Source organism: Ambystoma mexicanum, chromosome 3q (assembly GCF_040938575.1).
Source record: "Ambystoma mexicanum isolate Mex_15411 chromosome 3q, UKY_AmexF1_1, whole genome shotgun sequence".
NCBI lineage: Eukaryota > Metazoa > Chordata > Amphibia > Caudata > Ambystomatidae > Ambystoma > Ambystoma mexicanum.
The window spans coordinates 1,236,339,847-1,236,365,726 of record NC_090926.1 but is presented as its reverse complement, the minus strand read 5'-3'; the positions used below and the strand labels follow the sequence as shown (position 1 = coordinate 1,236,365,726).

The window sequence follows — 25,880 nt, the reverse complement described above, 5'->3', positions numbered from 1 at the left end:
CACCTTTGCGAAATTATGTGCTGCAAATGACCTTTGCATTAATCAGTCGAAAACTAAGACAAAAGGATGTGCCCCCGTGGGTGTCAAACTCGTTGTAACGCTTACCTTTGGTGCCCTGCAGGAGTGTCTGGTCCGGACTGTGTCAAAACGTTGCCCCCATTGGATGAACTAGTGATGATGGCTACCCAAACCACTCCTTCCCATCTGTCTCACTGAAGAGCTCTAGCCCAGTGACCAGTGTTATTGGGAGTGGCCTGGTAGGATACTGAGTCTCTGGTAAGAGGTGCGAGGGGGTCTGGATGGAGACCTAAGGTCAAGCAAGTGCATAGATCCAGTATGTGCTTCCTGGATTTCCCCCTGTTTCCCCCTTATGTATCCCCTAGATATTCTGGCTGGCGTGCAGTCGGTTTGCTCACTGTGTTTAAAGAAAGATGAAGGCTGAAGTGTCAGGTAAGCATCCGACTCCAGTTGCTTCACTGGAAGTAGTGGCCCAGGCCGGCTGCGCCACACGAGATGCTGAGGGTGCTGATGTAAGTATTAGTTCAGCGCTGCTTTGTGTCCTTCTAAGGTTCTGGCAACCTGCGGCGCAAAACGGGGCTTGTTTTGTATTGTTCGTTCTTGTCTGGTGGCACAGAGCGCATTAACAAGTCTCTTTCTCCTGTCCTACTACAGGTGTGGAATATGCAAAATGCTGTTCCAGATCAGGCCGCCGCACGAAGAATGATGGAATCGGCAGTTGAGTAGGTTTCCAGCTGTCTAACGGCTTGCACAGGTAAGCGCATTCTCAATGGGGAATTCAGGTGGGCATTGTCTTAAACCTCCGACTCGTACTGCAGTTCCTCTGTTTCAGGAGCCGGAGTTGCCGTGGGACCTGATCAGTGAAGATTCCAAGTAAGTATCAGGTACAGAGGCTGCTACGGAGCTCGGTTGACATAGTCTTCAAGTAAGTATGGATGCAGGAATGGATTCAGAGCACAGATGAGTTTGAGTGTGCATCGGTAAGATTAAAGTCTCCGTGCACGTGGAAACAGGAGCGGTAGCATTACACTGCTCTCGCTGGTTGCAGAAGAAACGCTAAGCACTGGGTGTGGCCTGGGGCGTGGTTTTATAGCGTCGGGCTGCACCCTGTAACACTAGACCACCACGGATCCCAAGCACTCGGCCAGCTGGTGACCATCTTGAGTTCCACAGCAGGTCCTTACTTGGCGGCCGTGTTGGTTGTGGTCAATTTCTCCTAAGCGCCTGTGCCAGCCAGCCATCCTGCATGTCCAGTCCCTCCCCACGCTACCATATGAGGGTGTGCCTGTTGTTCTCACTGGGTTCATGACAGAACTTCCCTCCAAAGCCCCTCAAGGAGATTCATTCCTGGTCCTGGCCTGGATGGGTGATTGCGGTGATAGCGGGCTAATAGGCGAGGTACCTGGATGTTTTCAGCTGGTTCCCAAGTCCTATCCAGCACGCTGTACCCCTTTCAATTGACCAGATAATGTCATCTTTTCCTAATGATTTTGGAGTCTAGGATGTCTCGAACCTCGTATTCTTTTTCCACACCTACTGTTTCTACTGGAGGGGGTTCGTGTATGGAGTTTCGTGTTCCTGGTTGCATGAGTTTTACTAAAGAAACATGGAAAACGGGGGGTATTTTCAGAGACGTGGGCAGCCCTAACTTAATCGCCACAGGATTAATAATTTAAATAACAGGATAGGGGCCAATGTAGTTTGGGTGGAACCTCTTCATCCCTTCAGTTGGATGTATGTTGTTGATAACCAGACTTTATCCCCTACTTCATATGCGGGGGCTTCAATTCTTCTCTTATCAGCAAAGCGCTTGTGAGCTGCCTTGATGACCTGTAAAGGTTTGGTAGCCTTCTGTAGGGTCTCTCGGATACTGGTGTACAATGATGTCATAGTGGGCATTTCCAATGGTGCAGGTGGATCTAGGGCTGTGGTACGTGGATCCCTCCCATGTAAAGAAAGGTGAGAAGCCCGTGGGATGTGGACACTGTTATTGTAAGCATGTTCTTCTACCCAGAGAAGGTCGACCCAGCTGTCTGCCTGTACAAACAGTAATTCTGCTAAACATATTATATATGTGTGCTCAGTACATCATATACTCATAGCAGCACTTTTAGCGGGCCATCCCTAGCGTGGGGTATAGCACCGCTTGTAGCGGATAGTAGAAAAGAAATTACGTATTCCCATTTTTACAAATACAACATTTTAAAATCAGTCCCAGTGTTTTAGTAGCAACTGGAAAAAGTGGGCATTTTACATTAGACAATGCCCAGTTCTAGATTTTTCTAGAGCTATCTGTGCACAACATTGTATACTACTTTATTGACCAACGTGGTGCCAGCTGCTAGAAAAATCTAACACCTTGTACTGATGTAACACACATAAGGCTCCTTAACTCTAAGGTCCTTTTGTATATGCGTTTCAGATTGAATCAGATACACACCAAAGAAAGGGCTCAATATTGGGGGAAGCTATGACCCCAAGGCGATCTATCTTTGGCCTGCCGTTTCTTAAAATCTAGTGACACAAGAGAAACTCTTGTTGGGAAGGGAATTAACCTCTCCCACCCCACTAGGTGCTTTAGAGTAAGGCAAATCCCATAAATACACTTGTGATGTGCCAGGGGCAAAGTGGGGGACATAAAAGAACCCTGCACGGACACAATATTATGCAACATGTAGGCACAATTTTTGTAGCTATGGTAGAAACATTCGTCCGTGCATGGCTGTGCGGTAAAATGAAGACCTAACGAAGAAACCTGAATAGGCCGAAGCGCTGATGATAGAGAAACCCACGCGGTTAGCTCCCATAGAAACTCTCCTCTGTCCTACAACTGTTGCCCATACGTGTTAGCCTTGGGTGCGGATAGTGCAATACAGCATAAGTGAATAATGTGTGGGACCGCCTGATTTTAAGCCTCCCCCTGTGCTAATCCCCAAGCCTCCCAGGTGCACACCATGATGATAGGGTAGCATTGTCTTACATAGTAACTAATTGCCAACTCAACCTTTGTTTCCTGGAGATGATGAGCCCAGCAGAGGCCACGTGATGTAAGACGGAGGGACAGGGCAGGGGCCAATGGCCTGGCATCTCCTATGAAGCGGGCTGACCACTTATAAGGTGTCACCAACCAGCCACGCAGGTTTTTACTGTATATGTTTTACCTCACTGATGACGAATTGTTTCCTTATACCATTCTGCTTGTACCATTTTTCAGCAGAACGTTCTTGGACAGCAGAGATCTTTGCTAGCATACCTATTTTGAGTGATTAAAACTTATTATTCTTGCAGGAATCTCTTGCCTTTGTTCCCTAGCGTATTGAGCGTTTGTGGATGTGTTTTCAGTCCAAAGCATCGGATTATGGACTGCCAGTCTCTTATGGTGATTAGATCGTCCTGTTTCACCAAGGAATGGGGGAACATCATCTCAGATTCTTCTAAGGAGTTGCTTTGGTCGAGACTGATGTGTGGAGAGAACATATCTCTAATGCTTGCTCTTGTGGGTTTCTTTAATGCAATCGAATGTATTTAGGATGTTAGTTGGTTAGTGGTTTCATTTTGTTTTTGTTTCTCTATCTCTTTTTCTCTTTTTTTGGTTTTCTTTTTTGTGTCTATGTATAAGCATGTTAAGAAATGTCATTTTGTAATTATTTTAGGCTTGTTTATATTGTGTAAGTTTTCATGTAAACCATTTGACAATAAACAATGCATTAAAAGAAGCAGAGCAAGCTCTGATGGCCTTGGACTGCCTCATGCATGAAGTAATCTCCCCTATCTGCAACACATGACACTGGCTCCCAGTTGTATAACAGAAGACATTCAAGGTTCTCTGCATGGCCATAGGGTCAGGTGGGGACTGGGCCTAGCATACCCGGTGAAGAGAACCACAGCGTACATGCCCAGTAGACCCCTCAGATAGACTCCACCACAGACTGTTCAAGAAAACCCTCCAACTTCCTGGCCCTAAGGCAGTGACGTTGCACAATCTCCTCAGACTCAGTTCCAACTGACCAACCACATCAGGGTATCCCAAATAACGGTTACATCCCTTTCCCGCATAGCGGATCTTGGTCTGGCCGGACCTATCCCACCAGTCTTGCCCGTGAGACTTGAAGAGACATCCCTGATCACATTCCTAATTTCTTGCCCTTATAAATATACATTGTAACCTGTTGTTATATTATGCCATCCCGCCCAAGTGACACAATCTCAGTCAGCACAAATAGCCCCCCATCCCAGATCCTGCTTCTCTTCCCTGACCTTTTTCCTGTTCAGCAACTGACGTGTGCTCCCCCAGTTGCACCTTAAAAAAACACAGTAAATAGATCAGATCAATAACAAGATTTGGCCAAGTCAAGGGCGGTGCTCAGGTTTATCAACAAGTCCTTGTAGTGTACCAGGAGAGTTTGGGATCTGTTGTGGTGCTGGCGGCATAAACTGTGTTGCATGCTTGTCCTTATCAGATGGATGTTCGGAGAGATCCACGGTTGGGGGTAATGGTAGGATAGAATGATGGTGGTGATCATTAAAGGGGTGGCAGTGAAGCATTTAATTCAGTGACGGTAAGTTCTACACAGTGGGTGAGAGGAGGAAAGAGAGCTTGGAGGGATGTCTTAATGTCTGTTAGGTAGGGGATCATGGAGCTGCATTTGAATTTACTTTTGATGATGGATAGGGGACGGTATGGGAGAGTGGGGCAAGAAGGGTAACCGTGAATTTAATGAGTGTGTGGTCAGATGTGGAACAGTCAACAGTGAGAGCAGAGGGGACCAATGTGGAAGATAATAACATGAGATGAAGATAATCTCCTTGTGTGTGGTTTGGAAGGCTGTGTGAGTTGTTTAGTGGGTTGGCAGAGAGTGTGGAGTATAGTTGAAACTAAGAAGCTTTGAGCATCCAGGAGAGGTCAAAGTTGCCCATTGTGACGACAGAGACAGCAGCACAGAGAGTTTCGAGTAAAAGGTCAAGATCAGAGAAAAATAGTGTGAGGGTGTCCGACAGGTCATAGATAAGATGATACTGAGAAAGGTCGCTGCAAAAGTTGGGGCGAGATGTGCTAAAAGAAAGAGGGTGGGGAATTAGTGAAGGAAAGGGGTGTTGAACGTGTGATTTATAAGATCAACATCACAAGAGGGTACTGGGTGAAAGAAGCAAAGCCGGTGTGAAGGGCTGAAAGGGCAGCAGTGTTATGGGGGAAATCCAACAACATGTGATAGCTATCACTGAGAGTTTCAGGTGACAAAAGGGGTATTTATTGGAGAAGGATCGGGCATTTCCGAGACCCAGGGTGAGGTTGAAGGTCACACATGTAGGGGTGTTAGAAAGAAGAGTAGATGAAGCAAGACAGCTTCGGTAGATGAGGATGGCGTGGGTTGGATGGGAACAGGGGGTGCCTGAGTGTGTTTGAGAGGGGATGGCGCTGGGTAGATGGGGGAGGTGAATAGAGAAAGTGGGAAGAAAGGAGTGGGGCGGATATGACCATGGGTGAGGGAGAGGGTCAGAGTAGAGAGGAGAGAGGGTAGGATTGGTCGGGGCATGGGGAGTGGGCAGAGGATGCAGTGATAGACCAGCAGGGCCACAGACTCTCAGGGTCCTGGACAAACAAAATACAAATGGGCGTGAATCACAGTGTCCTAGACAGTGCCCCAGATAAGATTTTGAAGTGGGAGCATTTCACTCCCTATTTTGTTAAAGTTGGGAGTACAATGATTTTCTGGGGAGTAAAAACATGAGTCTTGTTCCCAATGGGAGTATTTTATAAACAAGTAAACCTATGTTCAATTGTAAAACAGAAATGTTTTTGTTAGAAATGCTTCTTTGCACCAAGTTATTCATGCATATTATAAAGATACATTTGACCTCTTCCATATTACAGTCATTTGCTCGGGTGGTAGTACATGAACTAATGGTCCAAACACATCCATTGAACTGTTTGGGGGAAAGCAGGGGAACAAGCACATATGGGTCCATTTCCCATTGTTTATTGGGAGTATTTGTACTCCCTATTTACATTTTTTGGAAGTTTTTGCCTATTTATAGGGAGTAAAAATAAAAATGGCTGATACACCCCTTATCTGTAGGGCTGGTCCTAGGCAAACAAACCTCAATATATGTATGAATCACAGGGGTTCCATGTACTAATGGTCCCTCGAAACAACAGTACCGGTAAGTTTACTGGCACCGTTGTTTCCAATCCGGCAAATTACAGGTCTGCAGGCGGGTGCTGTCTCGCCCGGCAGATCAGACCTGCCGGGCGGAACAGTACCTGCAGAGTTTTCACGGAAGCTTCCGTGGTCCCCACTCCTATATAGTCCTATGCGACTCTATGGGAATGGAGAATTTACCGGCGCCTGACTTTCCGGTCCGCCAGGGTTGTAATCCCCTGGTGTTACTGGGAAGTCAGACATCGGTAAATCATTACGGGTCTGGCACCAACCCGCCGGTATCATCGGCACGGTTACCGCCGGATCCGTAATGAGGCCCATGGTCTTTGAACTCCAGCTCCACCTGCTTGTCCCTAAATTACATCCTTGGAGGGAGGTGACGGTGTCGTACTGCCATGTTTCGCAGAAGTAATCATCTAGTCAATGTTGCATATTTTTGGGAAACTCCACAATAAGTGACTTGAGTTTTCATTACCCCTGGCAGGACAAGCTGGGAGCTGAGAAGCAGAAAACCATGGCTGAGTTTGAAGGAATGCGTCAACTCCTGAAGGACCACGAGCAGGTGATACTGGGGCGACTAGAGGAAATGGAGGGGAGAATTGCTACGGCTGAAAATGGAAACATAGCCAAGTTATCGCAGCAGATCTCATCTCTTAGTGCCCTGATAACTGAGATAGAGAAGACATGTGAGCAGCCAGCGGAGGAACTTCTGAAGGTGAGAGTAGTGGTTGTAGGACCAGTAAGCCGCGCCTATCTGTGAATAAAAGGAATTCTATAATGCATACATGGAGCTGCAACTGCTAGGTGAATAGCATTCAACCAAAATGCTATAACTAATCACATAGAAGCAATCAAAATACACCCATGTGAAAGTGCTCCAAAGGACAAAATGGGTTATAGATCCATTAGCTTAAGGTCAGTTGGTTTATTGTATTCATAAACTGTCACCAAATACCCCCTGTTATCCGAGTAGCTGTATCTTTAAAATATTCACATTAAAATCATGTGGAAGTTAGTAGGTGGCATCCTATATATCCATTATTACGATACATTGTATGCCACTATAATAGCATGGTTTTGCCTACTGCATGGACATCAGTTTCGCCCTTCGTGGGCTTTTTCAAGGCAAGTAACACCAATATATAATTGTTTGCATCAACGAAATACATTCAAAGAAGTTGTTGCAGTACAAGGTGGGCAACGGTCCAACATCGATGGAAAGGAAAACACATACAAATAGCAAACAAGCAAGCCTTATAAAACAATATGACATATAAGAAGATCAATGCAAACAAATATATAATAATATGTGAAGGACAAGGGAGAGAAGAAAACAAAGTAAGGTTTTAGGTCATGATTATAGTAGGTTTAATGGGTATAATTTCACATTGTATAAACATGACTGACTCTTATACATTAGCAATACATAGCTTTTATAACATATAGTTTATAACACATACTTCGTCGGTAACGCCTACCTTCACCTCATTCAACTAATCCAGAACAGGACTGCATAACTTATCCTTGGCCTCAAGCCCAGGGACCGCAGCTCTACAGCCCTAAAATCTCTCCACTGGCTCCCGGTGGCTGCAAGGATCAAGTTCAAGACCCTCTGCATCATCCACAAGGCTTTCTGCGCCCTGGGCCCCTGCTACATCAAACTCTCTCTCCCTTAATACCTCCCTGCTAGAGCCCTTCGGTTGTCTAGCTCTAACTCTCTGCAGATCAGATGTGTTTCCAAGCAGAGAGTGGGGGTAGATCTCTCTCCTCCGTAGTGGCCTCCCTCTGCAATGGCATCCCTGCCCCTCTCAGACTTGAGCCGGATCTCCTTAAGTTCCGGAAGCTTCTCAAGGCCTTCCTTTTCTCTTCTTCTTTCGCTCTCCCCCTCCCCTGCTAATGTCTGTGTCTGCCTCTTGACTGGCTACTTGGTTCTTTCAGAGTCTTACAGGGGACCAGGACCCCCTAGTCCAGTCTACCCCTGCACTTGATCTCCCCTGACCCTCCTGACCCCCCCCCCCCCAACCAGCACTTGCCTTTCCGGGCCCCTCCCCCTGCACTAGCCTGGCTGGGCCTGCACCCTTGTAGCCCTTCCATCCCCTTAGCTTGTGGACCATCCTTTCCCTGCACCCCCTGCTTTCCCCTGGCTCTGTTCACCTTACCTGGCACTCGCTTTTTCTCTCCCCTGGCACTCGCTTTTTCTCTCCCCTGGTACTCGATTTTTCTCACTGGCCCTTCTGCCTCAACTGGCACTTCCACCCCATCTTCTCTCCCCCCTGCACTTCTCGCTACTGCACTTCATGATCTGAATGTCACAAGGCCTAGTAGGATTGTTTTTTTGTTTGTCCTCCCTGTTCCCCCACCCTCTTGTCTTATTGCGCCTCGAAACACATTGCGTATAGGCGCATCATATATAATATTCAATATATAAATAAAGTGATCAGTGTGAGTACCACGCAGAGGGACTCCTGAAGGTGAGACACTGCATGGCACATAGAGTACACTGATGCAGCGAGACAGAGCTAGTGATGAGTGTGAGCAATGAGAGGAGGGATTCCTGATGGTGAGACACTGCGTGACACAGAGAGTGCACTGATGCAGTGAGACAGGTAAAGAGAAGAAGCGTGTGCAGGAAGTACAGGGACCCTTGAAGGTGGGACGCTGCATAACACAGAGAGTACGCTGACACAGTGAGATAGATTTAGAAAAGAAGTGTGAGCAGGAAGCACAGGGACTCCTGGAGGTGAGACACTGCATGAAACAAAGAGGACACTGGCCTGGTGAGGGAGGGATAGTGATGAGTGTGAGCAGAGGTATTCCTGAAGGTGAGACACTGCATGACACAGAGTGTACACTGATACAGTGAGACAGGTAAAGGGATGAAGCATGAACAGCCAGCAGAAGAACTTCTGGAGGTGAGGATCTGCATGATACCGAGAGTACACTGACACAGTGAGACAGAGATAGTGATGTGTGTGAGCAGTGTGATGAATCCTATAATGCCCTCACAAAGACCCTACCTACAGTCTCCACCCAGGTGGCCAGGGGAAGGCAGCCGCTACCTGATCCAGAGCCTGTGGGCGGTATCAGGAGGGAGGATCACCTAGGAGGAGAAGGTCCCGAAGGGAGCCGGAAGCCTCTGTTGGGAAGGACGCTCAGAGGAGGAAGAGTCAGTAATTGCAATAGATACTCAGGGGGGCTGAGCTAGAAATATGAACCAGCAGCTCTCGTTCGCATTTCCCATGAAAATCGGCCTTTACTGTCTCTGTTACGTTGCCATTAATGTATTCAGGATGTAGCCACAAAGGTCCACATGACCAACTTTGTAAATAATCTTTTTGACGTTGGGACACCATGGAAGGGATAGTCCACCCAACTGCCAAAGAATGTACCTGGCTGCCTGTCTATATATGTTATGTTATGATGATTTATACCACGCAGCGCTGCCATTTGCATGGCCTCCAGTCGCTCACGTGGCTCTGTAAGAAATGTGGGTACGGTTGGTTAGGGTTGGTTAGCGAGGGAAGAGGGACAAGATAGATGTTGTGCTCTTCTGTTGAAACTGGTGCCTGTGCATGTCAGCTTCCTGGGTGTGCTTGGTTGTATGCGCTGGGCTTGTTGTGTCCGGAGAGGTATCATTCAGTATCTGGGTTGTTTGTTGTATATGAGTTGTTTGCTGTTTTCTACTGTTTGTTATTTTCTACTGTTTGTTTTTGTGGTGTGGTTAGAGATGGGTGTGTGGTTTGTGTGGCTTTTTGTGTGTAGTTTTACTGGCCCTTTTGAGCATGTGTAATACGTGAGAGGTATGCAGGTGTAGAAAAGATGAGGTGGGGTATTAGTTTGTTTCTGTTTGGCTCTGGGCGTGTGGTTGTTTTATTGTTGGCTCTTTGATCCGTATTGTCCCATGTTTGCTTTGGTCCCAGAGTATGGTTGTGGGGGTGAACATTTGTATGCTTGTCTCTGTGAGTTGAATAGCCAGATTTTCAGTCGTTTTCTGAAATGTAGATGGTCTTCCATCATTCTTTTTTCCTTTGGTACCCAGTTCCATAGTTTTGGCTGTCAAATAGGAGAATAGCGTTCCTCCAAATTTCCTTTTCTCTTAGTGCTTTGTTTCTATTTGGATGTCGTTGCTCGATCTTAGGTTTCTTCCTGGTTGGTAGCGGTTGATTTTAGTTTGGAGAAATATTCGGCCCCTTCTCCGTGTAGTGATTTGTGGGCAATGCAGCGGGCTTCAAATTGAATGTGTTTTTAACTGGTAGCCGGTGTAGGCTTCTCAGGGCTGGCGTGATGTGGTCTCTTCTGTTTAGTGTCAGGAGTAGTCTTGCCGCAATATTTAGGATGCGTTGTAGTATTTTGTGAGGTGTTCTGACATTCCAAGATAGAGGCTGTTGTGGTGTACTCCATAGCCTAATCCAGTAGAACGCAGGTCTAAGTGCTACAATGAGCCTGTAAGCCAATGTGGAAGGAAATCAATTTCACATACAATGCCTGTTTTATTTTCTGATTATGTTTTTCGCTTCATACAACAGCGGTTTGGATGCATCCCTTTCTCTTTACTACACATTTGTAAAATATTGTATATTGATACATTATTGTTTTCCTTGTTTACTTTTATGGCACTTAGCTGAAATAAAGTACTTTGACTGAGTGACTGGGTACTATCAATCATACTTGGAGTAGTCCACCAATTACTCACTCCAACCACTATGCTCATAGTATTTATATGGTTCACCCAAGAAAGTGAATGACTATTTGGGGAGTTCAGTGTACCTCTTAGAGCCTCTCTGTAGGAAGACCAAAGGCGCACCCAATAAAATAACGGATTACGTTTTTAGTGTGTTTTCAATGCCGTACCAGTTGAACCCAAGATGGACAATTAGGTGCTGATTTTGGCAAACACAACACTCTTTTTAAGAACCTCTTTTCCTGTGCCGTAAACCCTTGTGCTCTTCGTGTGGCCCGATAGCTCAGCCCCATAGCTTTCGGCCTGACTAGCCTGACACTTAAAGACTTGTAGAGTTGACCACAGCCCTATTGTCATGCATGCTAGGCCCCATAGTTTGCGGCCTGACTAGCCTGACTCTTATAAACTTGTAGAGTCGACCACAGCCCTGTTGTCATGTATGCTAGGCCCCATAGTTTGCGGTCTGACTAGCCTGACTCTTATAGACTTGTAGTGTCGACCACAGCCCTGTTGTCATGTATGCTAGGCCCCATAGTTTGCGGTCTGACTAGCCTGACTCTTATAGACTTGTAGTGTCGACCACAGCCCTGTTGTCATGTATGCTAGGCCCCATAGTTTGCGGTCTGACTAGCCTGACTCTTGTAGACTTGTAGTGTCGACCACAGCCCTGTTGTCATGCATGCTAGGCCCCATAGTTTGCGGTCTGACTAGCCTGACTCTTGTAGACTTGTAGAGTCGACCACAGCCCTGTTGTCATGTGTGCTAGGCCCCATAGTTTGCGGGCTGACTAGCCTGACTCTTGTAGACTTGTAGAGTCGACTACAGCCCTGTTGTCATGTGTGCTAGGCCCCATAGTTTGCGGCCTGACTAGCCTGACTCTTGTAGACTTGTAGAGTCGACCACAGCCCTGTTGTCATGTATGCTAGGCCCCATAGTTTGCGGCCTGACTAGCCTGACTCTTGTAGACTTGTAGAGTCGACCACAGCCCTGTTGTCATGTATGCTAGACCCCATAGTTTGCGGCCTGACTAGCCTGACTCTTACAGACTTGTAGAGTCGACCACAGCCCTGTTGTCATGTATGCTAGGCCCCATAGTTTGCGGCCTGACTAGCCTGACTGTTACAGACTTGTAGAGTCGACCACAGCCCTGTTGTCATGTATGCTAGGCCCCATAGTTTGCGGCCTGACTAGCCTGACTCTTATAGACTTGTAGAGTCGACCACAGCCCTGTTGTCCGAGGACTGTTTTAGCATAGGGAGTTGTTCAGTGGTTGGGTCCAGCTCTCATTTTTAATGAAATGTTTTCCCCATTTATTTTTTATTTGTTTTATATTTTATATTTTATGGCAATTTGACATAAATGACAGAAATGGTACTTTCGATGAAAATTAATCAGGAAAAATCCATACAGATAATTTTTTTAGTACTGTTTTCCTTAGTTGAGCAGGTCATGGTTTTTGTTTTTCTTATATTAAGTTCTAAGCCCTTCAGTTTAGAAATATTAGTGAATCTTTCCATGAATGTTTGCGACCCACTTGCATCGTCGGCAAATAGTAACATAGCGCTGTGTCACGTGTGGAAGCGTCTGCATTTATATTAATGAGCTCAAGTGCGATTTCATTTACAGAAATACAGATGTGGGTTGGAGCAAGAAAACTTTCTGTACCACAAAGCACTTGGTAGTTTCGCCCCAGTCCCCCATCTGACTGAAGCAGCATGTATGGTATACAACCAGGCGATTGCTTTTATAATTGTACATTGTATATTTTGATGTTCTAAGGCGTTTTGAACTCACATCACCGTACGCCTTCAAGTGCCATTTTCAAATACACAAAAGACATATACACATTTTCTTAGTTAAAAATAAACTATTTTTGCATCAAAGGGTATCGCCCGAATGCCTGCTCTCCTGTACTTATTCCTTTATGGAACCCGGCCTGGAAATGTCCAATAGCATTATTTGTCACACGCCATTCCTCTAGACACATCTGGGGGCCCTTCCTGAAAATGTCTCCTAGGGATATAGGACAATGTTTTCGGGTTTTTCTCGCCCTCCTTTTTCTTAGTCCATGACCTGTGTATTTGTTCTTATGCATCAATTGCACTGAAGACGGCCCTCGGGTACAGCACCCAGATTTCTGTGGCATCCTTCAGTAAATCAATCGGGGTGCCATCTGGGCCTGGTGCTTTCTCTGCTCTTTGTGATGTAATAGCGTTATTAACTTCAGCTTGACTGATATAGGTAATCAAGGGTATTTTTAGCACACTGTTCCTGCTCTCTCAGTCTTTGTAATACTTTCTTCTAGGGAATGCCTATCTTTGGTCACTTTCTTCTAGGGAATGCCTATCTTTGGTCACTTTCTTCTAGGGAATGCCTATCTTCGGTCACTTTCTTCTAGGGAATGCAACTCTTCAGTTACTTTCTTCTTGGGAATGCCTATCTTCAGTCACTTTTTTCTAGGTAATGCCTATTTCCAGTGACTTTCTTTTATGGAATTCCTATCTTTGGTCACTTTCTTGTAGGGAATGCCTATCTTCTGCCACTTTCTTTTAGGAAATGCAGCTCTTCGGTCACTTTCTTCTAGGAAATGCATACCTTCAGTCACTTTTTTCTAGGGAATGCCTATCTTCACTCACTTTCTTTTAGGGAATGCCTATCTTCGTTCACTTTCTTCTAGGGAATGCCTATCTTTGGTCACTTTCTTCTAGGGAATGCCTATCTTTGGTCACTTTCTTCTAGGGAATGCCTATCTTCGGTCCCTTTCTTCTAGGGAATGCAACTCTTCAGTTACTTTCTTCTTGGGAATGCCTATCTTCAGTCACTTTTTTATAGGTAATGCCTATCTTTGGTCACTTTCTTCTAGGGAATGCCTATCTTCGGTCACTTTCTTCTAGGGAATGCAACTCTTCAGTTACTTTCTTCTTGGGAATGCCTATCTTCAGTCACTTTTTTCTAGGTAATGCCTATTTCCAGTGACTTTCTTTTATGGAATTCCTATCTTTGGTCACTTTCTTGTAGGGAATGCCTATCTTCTGCCACTTTCTTTTAGGAAATGCAGCTCTTCGGTCACTTTCTTCTAGGGAATGCCTACCTTCAGTCACTTTTTCTAGGGAATGCCTATCTTCACTCACTTTCTTTTAGGGAATGCCTATCTTCGTTCACTTTCTTCTAGGGAATGCCTATCTTCGGTCACTTTTTTCTAGGGATTGCTTATCTTCGGTCATTTTCTTATAGGGAATGCCTATCTTTGGTCAATTTCTTCTAGGGAATGCAGCTCCTCAGTCACTTTCTTCTAGGGAATGCCTATCTTCGGTCACTTTCTTCTAGGGAATGTAGCTCCTCACTCACTTTCTTCTAGGGAATGCCTATCTTCGGTCACTTTCTTCTAGGGAATGAAGCTCTTCAGTCACTTTCTTTTAGGGAATGAAGCTCTTCAGTCACTTTCTTCTAGGGAATGCCTATCTTCAGTCACTTTATTCTAGGGAATGCCTATCTTCAGGCACTTTCTTTTAGGGAATGCCTATCTTCGTTCACTTTCTTCTAGGGAATGCCTATCTTTGGTCACTTTCTTCTAGGGAATGCCTATCTTCGGTCACTTTCTTCTACGGAATGCCTATCTTTGGTCACTTTCTTCTACGGAATGCAGCTCTTCCGTCACTTTCTTCTAGGGAATGCAGCTCTTCAGTCACTTTCTTCTAGGGAATGCCTATCTTTGGTCACTTTCTTCTACGGAATGCAGCTCTTCAGTCACTTTCTTCTAGGGAATGCTGCTCTTCAGTCACTTTCTTCTAGGGAATGCCTATCTTCAGTCACTTTCTTCTAGGGAATGCAGCTCCTCACTCACTTTTTTCTAGGGATTGCTTATCTTCAGTCACTTTCTTCTAGGGAATGTCTATCTTCGCTCACTTTCTTCTAGGGAATGCAGCTCTTCAGTCGCTATATCGAACTGTCGATCCATTCTGATGGGCGCCCTATTTCGCTTGTCAGAAGCAAAGACCAATTGCAAGTCGGATGCTCCATTTCATTCGGCAATCCTTAATCCTTTTAGCTTTCTCCTAACCTTTTCTCACTGTATCTGGCTGATTAACTCCTTGTTTTGTGCCTTGGCCTCTGCTTTTGGGAATGTTAACCACATTGTCTATTACTCCCTGAATTCTTGCGGTAGTATTGGTTGAAGTTGATGTGAGTGCATCTTCAGATTCTTTGCCTAAGATGTCAAAAGAATTTGATATTGACATATTCTCAGAACAAATTGGGAAAGCAGGCACAGTGAGTGAAAAACACCATTGACACTGTGGGCCCAGCTGGCAATACAAAAACCTGAAATAAACAACTGAGACTATACATTTATCTGAAATAAATGTAATTAGTTACAACCAAAAACAAGCCCAAAGGGCCACTCAGACAGACTGCTGCGTAACTAAGGATTGTCGACAAACAATCAAATCTGTAATTGACTTATAGCAGCAGGTGACACCCCGAGATTCCAAACAAGAACTAAAACACAATTTAGATAAAAGAAGGGATGTTGCATAGAAAGGGTAGTAAACCAACAATTATAAGACCTTAAAGGTTAGAAAACAACAAAGGACCCCTTCTTTGGTTCAGCGTCCCCTGAGCTTCTGGGACGTTTCTTTGTTATTGCTTGATCCAGGGATAAGGAATGAATGCGAGTACCCAGGAGAGGAACTCCTGAACGTGAGACACTACATGCCACAGAGTACACTGAGACCCTAAGACAGGGATAGGGACGGGTTTGAGTACCCAGCAGAGTAACTCCTGAAAGTGAGTCACTGCATGCCACAGAGTACACTGACACCGTGAGACAGGGATAGAGACTAGTGTGAATACCCAGCAGAGGAACTCCTAAAGGTGAGTCACTACATGCCACAGAGTATAATGACACAGTGAGACAGGTATAGGGACTAGTGTGAATACCCAGGAGAGGAACTCCTGAAAGTGAGACACTACATGCCACAGAGTACACTGAGACCCTAAAACAGGGATAGGGACGGGGTTGAGTACCCAGCAGAGTAACTCCTGAAAGTGAGACACTGCATGCCGTAGAGTATGAGTACCCAGCAGAGGAACTCCTGAAAGTGAGTCACTGCAGGCCACAGAGTACACTGAGACCGTAAGACAGAGATAGGGACAAGTGTGAGTTCCCAGCAGAGGAACTCCTGAAAGTGAGATACTGCATGCCACAGAGTACACTGACACCGTGAGACAGGGATAGAGACTAGTGTGCATACCCAGCAGAGGAACTCCTGAAAGTGAGTCACTACATGCCACAGAGTACAATGACACAGTGAGACAAGGATAGGGACTAGTGTGAATACCCAGCAGAGGAACTCCCGAAAGTGAGTCACTGCATGCCACAGAGTACACTGAGACCGTAAGACAGAGATAGGGACAAGTGTGAGTTCCCAGCAGAGGAACTCCTGAAAGTGAGATACTGCATGCCACATAGTACACTGACACCGTGAGACAGGGATAGAGACTAGTGTGCATACCCAGCAGAGGAACTCCTGAAAGTGAGTCACTACATGCCACAGAGTACAATGACACAGTGAGACAGGGATAGGGACTAGTGTGAAAACCCAGCAGAGGAACTCCCGAAAGTGAGTCACTGCATGCCACAGAGTACACTGGGACCGTAAGACAGAGATAGGGACAAGTGTGAGTACCCAGCAGTGGAACTCCTGAAAGTGAGTCACTGCATGCCATAGAGTACACTGAGACCGTAAAACAGAGTGTTGAGGAGGACCCAAATATGTCAAAATGCCAGAAGCATACTCGCCAAGATATGTGACATATAAGGAGCAAATGAATCAACAGAGAGCGACGGTGGGGCTCTGACCAGTGTCCATCAGAGGGACGTGTATACCTATTGAAGCACCAATAACCAGACAACCGTGGGCTGCGAGGTATCCACTGACACAAACCATACCAGCAGATGACACAATAGGAAGACTACTTACAGAGAGTCCCCGAAGAGGCCCACAGAGCCTTAATAGAAGGCAATTGGTGACAATATAAGAGCCTAGACATGACGTACAGACAACCATAAAACGACAAGCAAAATAAAGTACCCAAGGGCGAACTGTAAAATAATAATGATGTGACAAACGTATAAGAAGATACCACGTTGAAGCACAAAGAACGTACCCAGGATCGATTTGTGCGAATGACTGAATGCATGTAAATAGGCTTGGAACGCAAGAAGCTATGTAAACGACACTGCTTGCAATGCTTAGTAGAAGAATAGAGCGGCATGTGCCAATTATATCTCTACCTCAAAGAAGCACGCTATATGAGTGCGACTCCATTTTGTAAAGCAGAACTAAGCCCAGGCTGCAAGGGGAGCACCAAGGCCGAGATTCATATTACAGCTAAAGCCAGAAAGGAAGAGCCGAATCGAAAATCAGCAAGAAGTAACTCATGCTTGGGAATTCGAGGTCACCTCCAGGAAGGGAGGAGAGCGGCTACTCTGAAGACTCAAAACGTCAGAGCATGACTGCCAGCCAGTGAAGGTCGAGATAAGAGGCCCCAGGCAGGTGGCTGGGCTGAACAAAGAATCAAATATACAAAAAGAAGGAAAAAGAAGCAGATTCACGGTAAACAGACACGTGACCAGCCAAGGGCACAGAGGTACCAACGTCTGATGTCACCCAGAACCCGAGGATGCCATAACATTTCCTGATAAGAACTACAGTTTAGAGGCCATCCTCAGCCAACTAATTGACACATAGCCCTAAAGGTACTGATTGATGGGAGGGAGGCAGGGTGAATCTTGGGGCACTCCGCATCTGGGTGTCTATTCTGCATGCTGCTAATTAAAGTGGAGATTTATGTCTAGGGGTGTATCTCACCCAATCACAATGTACCAAATAATCTAGGGTCCTATAGCTTGTAGAACCAATAAGACGTCGTAGTTGTAGGGATGTCTATCACGAGTGATGTAGTGGGATGGGAGTAGACGCCCACCCGATAAGAATTATCCAATCCGCATGCTCTGTTACCATATACAGATATAGCACCTATACTTAAGTTACCTTTCCGACCAATAGAAATTGCATGACAAACGTATGAGTTTTGCACGTCAAATGATGACGAATTTTGCCTATAAACGTTGCTGTCTGAATGAAGAAGTTGGGAGTTGAAGCGAGACAGGTGATCGCACCATTGATGATTACCATTTGTTTCCCAGTTTTTTGTAAACGGAGTGTGTAGGAGTAAATGAATCCTGCACCCTAACCTCCTCAAGGTGCAGCTATCTTGTCTTATAAGTACTAGAGGGTGAGTTATGACCTATGACCCGTCAGAGGATGCTCTGCCCTCCTGTACACTTGGTAGCGTGAGGATGGTTCGACCATCAACTATTGATTGATTAATATTAAGACACCCATAAACCGACGGCACGAAGTAACTCTAGGCCTTCGGCAATATCACAAGTCCTTCACTATTCGGCTGAGTAGACTGAGAAGCTTCCCGTGGACAATGATAGAAGTAAATTCATCAAATCTGCAGTAGGTCTGCAGGAACCTGCCTTTCCAAGCATAACCCTTCTCATTCCCACGGGCAGCGGATCGGACGAAAAGACAGCAAGAGGCGGTAACGACGGAGGGGCTGGTGATCCCGAAGTTCCAGAGAGGAAAAGATGCGAGCGGTGAGTGAAACAATAAACTCATTACTCTGGCAAAAGTCTTGTAGGCATTAGTACAAGTAAGGGAAAGGTAACGGAGGGTGGTGGAGAAAAAATGAAAATAGTTAGATGTAGAGAACACTGTATATATATATAAGGGGTTAATGACTGGAGTATGAGAGAGAAAAAGTAAGGTTACCGGGGAGACACCCGAGAGAAAAAGTAAGGTTACCGGGAGGACACCCGAGAGAAAAAGTAAGGTTACCGGGAGGGCACCCGAGAGAAAACAGTAAGGATTCGCCTTGTTCCTGCACTTTAATACAGCGGCCAGAAGAAACGTGAACTCATAGTCCCACATAATAACAAAAAATTAGGCTACTATGACGATTAAAAATGTCATAAAAGGGCTTTGTTTATACCCCATGTCGGGGTATTGATTAGAAGGCAGGTATATGTGTGTCCAGCTGGTGTATGTCTAGTCTGTCAGATGTCTGTCATATGTGTCCTGTTATATATCAAACGAAAGGAACTGTATTGTTGATTGTTGAACCACCCGCAGACTGGATATTAAACGTATGCACAGAGGGGGTTGAGATGCCTACCGTGCCACCAGCCCCGCCTGAGCCAGTCATTGAGGGAAGTAAGTCAGAGGGACTCTACCCGCTAATAGAACTAAAGGCAGCCAAGGGGTATAGCAACCCCGCATATGAGTCACCTACGTACAGTAGTGATGAAATCAAAGAGAAGGACTAGGAAATTAAACTTGCCTCCGCAGTCCCGAGGGTCAAGGAGAGACGCGATGATGAAGGGAAGGACCAGGCACAGAGTTGTGCACCTCTCGTTAAGGAGAGAGAGGGAAAGAAATGGAAAGGAAGTAAAGACAGAACAGATGAGATAGCATTCACAAAAGATGAATAGATGGGAGGACAAATATTGCTGAAACTTGATGGAAAAGGAAGTGATGATATGAGACCGAGAGAGAAGTCTGATGAGACGCAAAGAAGGGAGAGAGAAAAGGAGAAGGAAATGAGGGACGAAAGAATAAGAAGAAAGGATAGGCTGAAGCAAGAACTAATATATTGCGAAGAGCAAGAGAAACAGCTCGATCGCAAACAGAAGGCAGCCTATGACCATTACAGACATGATTAGCAAAGGTTGGAAGAAGAGCAAAGAGTAGGTGAGAAGAGGGTGAAGAGAAGAGAAGACGAGGAAGTTAGAAGGGCAAAGGAATGTAGAAATGAAAAGATGAGGGAACTAGATAAGGCTAGAGAAGAAGCGAGGACGCGCAAGGAAGTAGATGAGGAAATAGAGCGTAAACGCAGACAGAGGGCACGGGATCTGGAATATTTGGAGCAGGAATTTAAAAAACCCAATCCTGTTGTAGAATGGGAAGACATAGAAGAATTCTTTCCTGCAAATGACTCAGTAATATTGAGGATGACTTCGACACCAGAAGCATCACGGAAACGATTGATAAAATATACGATGAAATGGGGCTGGAAGAGATTTCCCAAGGGGAAAGGGAAGATTAGCGCTTGGAAAGCACTCAGCTGTATGACACTGAGGAAGTCACCCGAAGTAGTGGGAGGAGTGGACTGTCCCTGGATAGGCTAGAAATTAGTAAGAATGAAGAAGATACAAGGAGTTGCATGAACTGAGAACAATCAGCGTCCGACTCCGGTTGGGAAACGGAAGACGGGACACACGAAGAAGGGAGACAACGCGAGAAGCGGCTCTCAAGGGACCAAGGGGTACGATGGTCAGACACTAGTGAGTCCGCACCTAGGGTATCGGGGTTCGCCGCGTAACCTGGCCGACATGAGGGAATACCCTGCTGTCAGAGGGGGGAGCCAGCACCTGCCTATGTAGAAAGATTGAGGACATTGCCAGGTAGACAGCAATGCAGGAATGTTACCCCAGCGATAGACAGGAGAGCTATGGGGAAAGAGAAGGAAGACTGCACATTTCAGTTCCCGCTGCTAGAAAAGGGGGGGGGCGCAAGACCACAATATATTCCATGACCACACATGGATCGAGAGAACTTAAAAAACAAGCTTCCAATGCTGACATCGGGAGCCGGGAAATGGATACACGAGTTAGAAAAAATGACAGGGGGTGTCACGTTGGCTATAGGGGACATTAAAGGTCTCCTGATCGCCATACTGGGTGAGAGAACTGATGATGTATGGAAGCGGGCTGGGTACCCTGGAGTAACCATAACTAACACTACCCATGACGGAGCACCATTCAATAATTGTAGATCAGCAGTGTGGAAAGCACTGCGAGTGCTGTACCCAGACACTTCTGATATGGGAGCTATAGTGACTCGGAAAATGAAAGAGTCAGAGGATCCCTTGATTTATAGCCAGAATTTTCAAGACGCTTAGGTACTCGAATCGCATGAATCTTGGATGAAATCTATCCCTGTATTCTACCACATATTGTGCCATGGGTTGCCAGAACCGGTGCAGAAACAGCTCAAGAAATTGGTAGGAGTAGAAGTTAAACCGTGGGCTGAAATACAGTTGACAATTGCACACTACTGCAGATTGTTACAAGAAAAGAACCGAAAAAAGGAGGCAACTCGTAAAGGTGAGGAAGCAAAGCTGGTGCAAAAGAACCTCTCAAAGTATGCTCTCGAAGGAGCCATGCTGACAAACCCAGCAGAGCCAAGCGCGCAACAAGTGACTGAACCATTGCAGAATAACCAGGGTAGCTCAGAATTTTACCCGAGGGGTAGGGGATTTAGAGGAAGAGGATGGCAGAGTAATCAGGGAGGATTTCAACGTAATCAGGGAGGTTTTCAGAATAATGAAGGTAGCTTTCAGAACGCGCAGATGGGCAGTCCAGCTACGCCAGATGGACAGATGGCCTGACCACCGCTGGTGTGCTGGCTGTGTGGAATGACAGGACATGTGGCGCGCATGTGCAGAAGCCAAGGCATGTGGCAGAATGGCCAAGGGACGGGAACAGGCATGGTAGATCAGCCTGCAGTCCCACAACAAGACGGTGCACAGAATCACGCAGTGCAGCAGGAGGCGCCAGGCTTGCAGCAAGGTACGCCGCAAGGGGTTCAACCCTCGAACATGGGGAATTTGCCACAGGGGCAATCCCAACAGGCACCACCGCAAATGTCGCAGGGCACTAACTCCGGAGGGGGAGTCAACCCTAGAAATGGGGGAAATCCACAACTTTATAACGGACCAAACCTATATATACAATAGGACAGCTCACGGGAAACTCTGATGTGCTCTATCCTATCGGTGACACCAGACCCTAACAGGGAACCTAGGGTAAATGTCGTCATAGAGGGGAAAGAATATTTCTTCTTAGTTGACACGGGCACAACACGCTCGTGCATACAAGTAGGCAAGTTTTCATTGTCCGGCCACGCCGTAGACACTCAAAGTTTTACAGGAGCTCGCAGTAGGGTTCCCTTTACGGACAATCTCCCAGTCTCTGTGGGGGAATGTGAGATGAATGTGCCCTTGTTATATTCACGCCAGACCCCAGTAAACATTTTGGGTCGAGATTTAATGACAAAGTTGAACATGACTATATCATTCACAGAGAAGGGCATAGTATGCTTCACTCCAGGAATGCATTATTTTAACGTATGCAAAATGGTCAGAGCGTACTCCGGATGTATAGCCATGAGAGCTATACCATTAGAACCAGAAGTATTCGCATATGGCGTGTGTGTGCTTATGGCGGGACTGCTAGGCCTTGCAGATAGAACTATGAGAACCCCTGATGAGTTTCTATTCAGACCAATGATACCTATGCATGAATAAGAGGGACAAGTATTTCCCTTATCGATACATATTGCAGCAGTACGAGAAAAGGTAGTAATGGTCGAAGGGTACGATGATGAAGGCAGACAATGGTGTGCAATTATCGCCATTGAAGAAGGGTATCACGTCATCGATGATGATCTGTTCAAAGAACACCCTGACTCAGAAGAGACAAGGGTGGAAGTAAGTCTCATATTTTGTGTCAAAATGATCAAACGAGAAGTGCCACAGAGAATGATGTTGGCGCTGATCCGCCCCGCATACTTTGATGATGACATGGCCCAGGTGCCTGTCTCAGTATGGACTACAGGACCCTATGACGTAGGACTCCTGAAAGGAGCAGGAGAAGTGAAAATTAAATTGAAACCAGGAGCAATTTTACCAAGGGCACGACAATATCCCATGTCCAGAGAAGCAGAGGAAGGGATTGCGAAGACAATTTCTCCCATGATGGAGCAGGGCATCCTTGTGATGTCAGAATCACCATGCAATACGGTGATTTACCCCATCAAGAAATCAAAGGGAAGGTCGTGGTGTTTAATCCAAGATTTAAGAGCATTAAACGATATTGTTGAAGCCGAGTTCCCTATAGTCCCTAATCCATCTACAATCTTGTGTAACATACCGATCGAGGCGAAATACTTCACAGTGATTGATTTGAAAAATACTTTTTTCTCATTCCCTCTGCACCGTGACTCACAAGATCTGACGTCCTTCACATTCAGACAAATGCGTCTGAAAAGCACAAGGTTGTTGCAGGGGTACTCTGAGTCCCCATCCATTTTCATCCGAGTATTGCAAATGGACCTAGGCAACATTACAGTAGACAGTGCTGTTTTGCAGTATGTGGATGACATTCTGATCTGCAGCACCACTGAAGAACAATGCAGGCGCGATTCTATCCAGCTTCTGACTATATTGGCTGAAAAAGGATATAAGGTTCACAAGGAAAAGTTACAATATTGTCAACAAGACGTGCTGTACATAGGCCAGCTAATCTCGCATGAGGGGAAAAGGATCACCCCAGAAAGGGCTAAAGCTATCATGAACACGGCTAAGCCGCTCACAATAAAACAAATGCAGAGCTTCCTAGGCCTGTGCAACTATGTTAGGGCATGGGTCTTCGATTACAGTTCATATACCAAGCCTTTGCTCCAGGCCCTGAAGAAGGCCTGAGCAACAAAAGAACAAATTGAATGGACTGAACCGATGGAAGAGTGGTTCACAGAACTAATGAGAGCAATTTGCGCAGCTCCAGTTCTTGGGATTCCTAATTATGCAGAGGAATCCTACCTGTTCTCGCACACGAATGGCAATGTTATGACGGCAGTACTCGCTCAAATAACCTTGTTGGGGTACAAGCCCCCGGCGTATTACAGTGGGAATCTGGACCCAGTAATAAGAGGCCAGTTCCCATGTGAACAAAGCTTAGCTGCCGCAGCGTTCGCCATAGAGAAGGCAACAACCATTGTAATGGGATGCTCCATGACATTATATGTTGAACACTCATTATTTGCCATATTAGAGAAACCAAAAGGTACATTGACATCTCAAAGGGCCTCTGCCTATGAGGTGATCATATTGAATCCATCGATCAAAATAGTGCGATATAAAACAGTGAATCCAGCCACGTTCATAGCTGAACCAGTCACTGAAGGTGAGCCGATACATGACTGCGCAAACTACGAAGAATTCTATGATGAAATCGCCAGGGTAAAAGAAAATGCCCTGGCAGGAGGTGAGCTCGTTTTCATTGATGGTTCTTCGAGAATTGACCAAGAAGACGGACAAAGATATACAGGCTTTGCCGTAATAAAACACATAGCGAACAGAGAATTCCAAGTACTCGTTAGTGCACGAATACCATCTCATTATTCAGCATAGGCTGCAGAATTATTGGCGTTGATACTCGCCATTGAGAATCATGCAGACCAGGAAGTAACGGTGTACAGTGACTCTGCCTATGTAACGTCCACAGTGCACGCAGGACTAGCGCGCTGGAAGAGAACGGGCTACCTCCGAGCAGACGGCACGCCAGTGCAGTATGCAGCCTTATTGGACAGGCTGATCAAGGTACTACAGCTCCCAGTGGGCATAGCGGTCGTGAAATGTGCCGCTCATACTCACAAGACAGATTTCTTGTCACATGGAAATCATGCAGCAGACACAGAAGCCAAATGTATGGCATCCAAAAATGAGACAATCATGGAAGTAGAAGTGGCACGCACCCATGAGCGTATGATGATAGCTCAAGCCACTCCAGAGGCTTATAGTAAAATGGGGCAAACTCAATTGATGGAGCTTCAAGGGGAGGCACCACAGGACGAAAAGAACCTGTGGAAACGTAGAGGATGTTCTTTAAACCCCTCGGACGGATTGTGGAGACAAGACAGCACTGGTAAACCAGTAATGCCTGTAGCCCTACTAAAGATATCACTAGAACAATTACACTACCCGTTCCATATGACAAAAGAAAATCTAGCGGCAACGCTTGCAGAAGACTGGTTCATACCGAATTTAGCAGAGCAGGTTGCATTTTTTATAGTGAACTGCATAATTTGCCAGCAGTTCACAGCTGGGCACACATTAAAAGTAGTGAGAGGAGTCATCCCGCTGCCAAATGGGCCTTTTCAGCACTTGCACGTCGATTATGTCGACCTGATTCAAGTGTGTAACGGGTACAGGTACTTAATTGTAGTGGTGTGTCCATTCTCTAGATGGATAGAAGCAGGTCCCTGTACACACCCAGACTCAACCTGTGCTGCCAAATTCCTGGTAAGGGAAGTATTCCCTAGATGGGGGGTGTGTCAGGTGATGAGATCAGATAATGGGGCTCATTTTGTAAATACAGTTTTTGAACAGATTAACTTGTGGCTTGGTATAAAGCACATGTTCTCGTCGGCGTATCATCCAGAGGGAAATGGCATATGCGAGAGGCTCAGCGGCTTGCTAAAGGAGAGGATAGCCAAGTTGAAGCTTACTCTAAAAAAGGGATGGCTGCACTGTCTACCACTGGCATTGTATGCACTTCGGAACCAACCAGGCTCCGACCACCATCTCATGCCTCACGAGATAGTCACGGGAAGGAGAATGACGACCCCCCTTACCCCTCGAGATAGAGCTAGATGTGATGCCTAGTCTACCCGAGAGGTCCTGGGAACCGAATTATTGAAATATCTGAACTGCATGACATCAAGCCTCGCTGTCATTTCAGACCAACTGCAGCGATGACGAAAAGGGTGCAGCACAACACCAGACCCAGAGGGAGATGCTGAAACAGACACGGCTCAAGGACTACGTACGCCAATCATCTTCCCTGGTGATACAGTGCTTGTGAGAAATCACACAAAGAAAAGGTGGGACGAGCCAAGATTCAACAGCCCGTTCATCGTGGAGGACTGCGCTCCCTCAGCTGTGAAACTGCAAGGCAGGAGAGCTTGGATCTTCCTAAATGACATTAAACCTTATATCGGTGAGATCCCCTTAGCTGCACCCCACCGCGAAGAACCTACAGACAACAGCGAAGAACCTCAGCACGTGCAAACAAGAGCTATGGCGAGGAAGAAGGACGCATGAGCAGG

The 25,880-nt window shown here is 46.0% G+C and overlaps 1 protein-coding gene across 1 annotated transcript in view; it reads left to right on the top strand.

Moving 5' to 3' along the window:
- The window catches only part of LOC138447813 (E3 ubiquitin-protein ligase TRIM39-like), a 189,524-nt gene that overhangs the window by 71,829 nt on the left and 91,815 nt on the right, over positions 1-25,880 (top strand). The window contains exon 3 of the mRNA XM_069604179.1: positions 6,664-6,894. Coding sequence (XP_069460280.1) covers positions 6,664-6,894 — 231 coding nt within the window. The remainder of the gene's footprint in view (positions 1-6,663; positions 6,895-25,880) is intronic.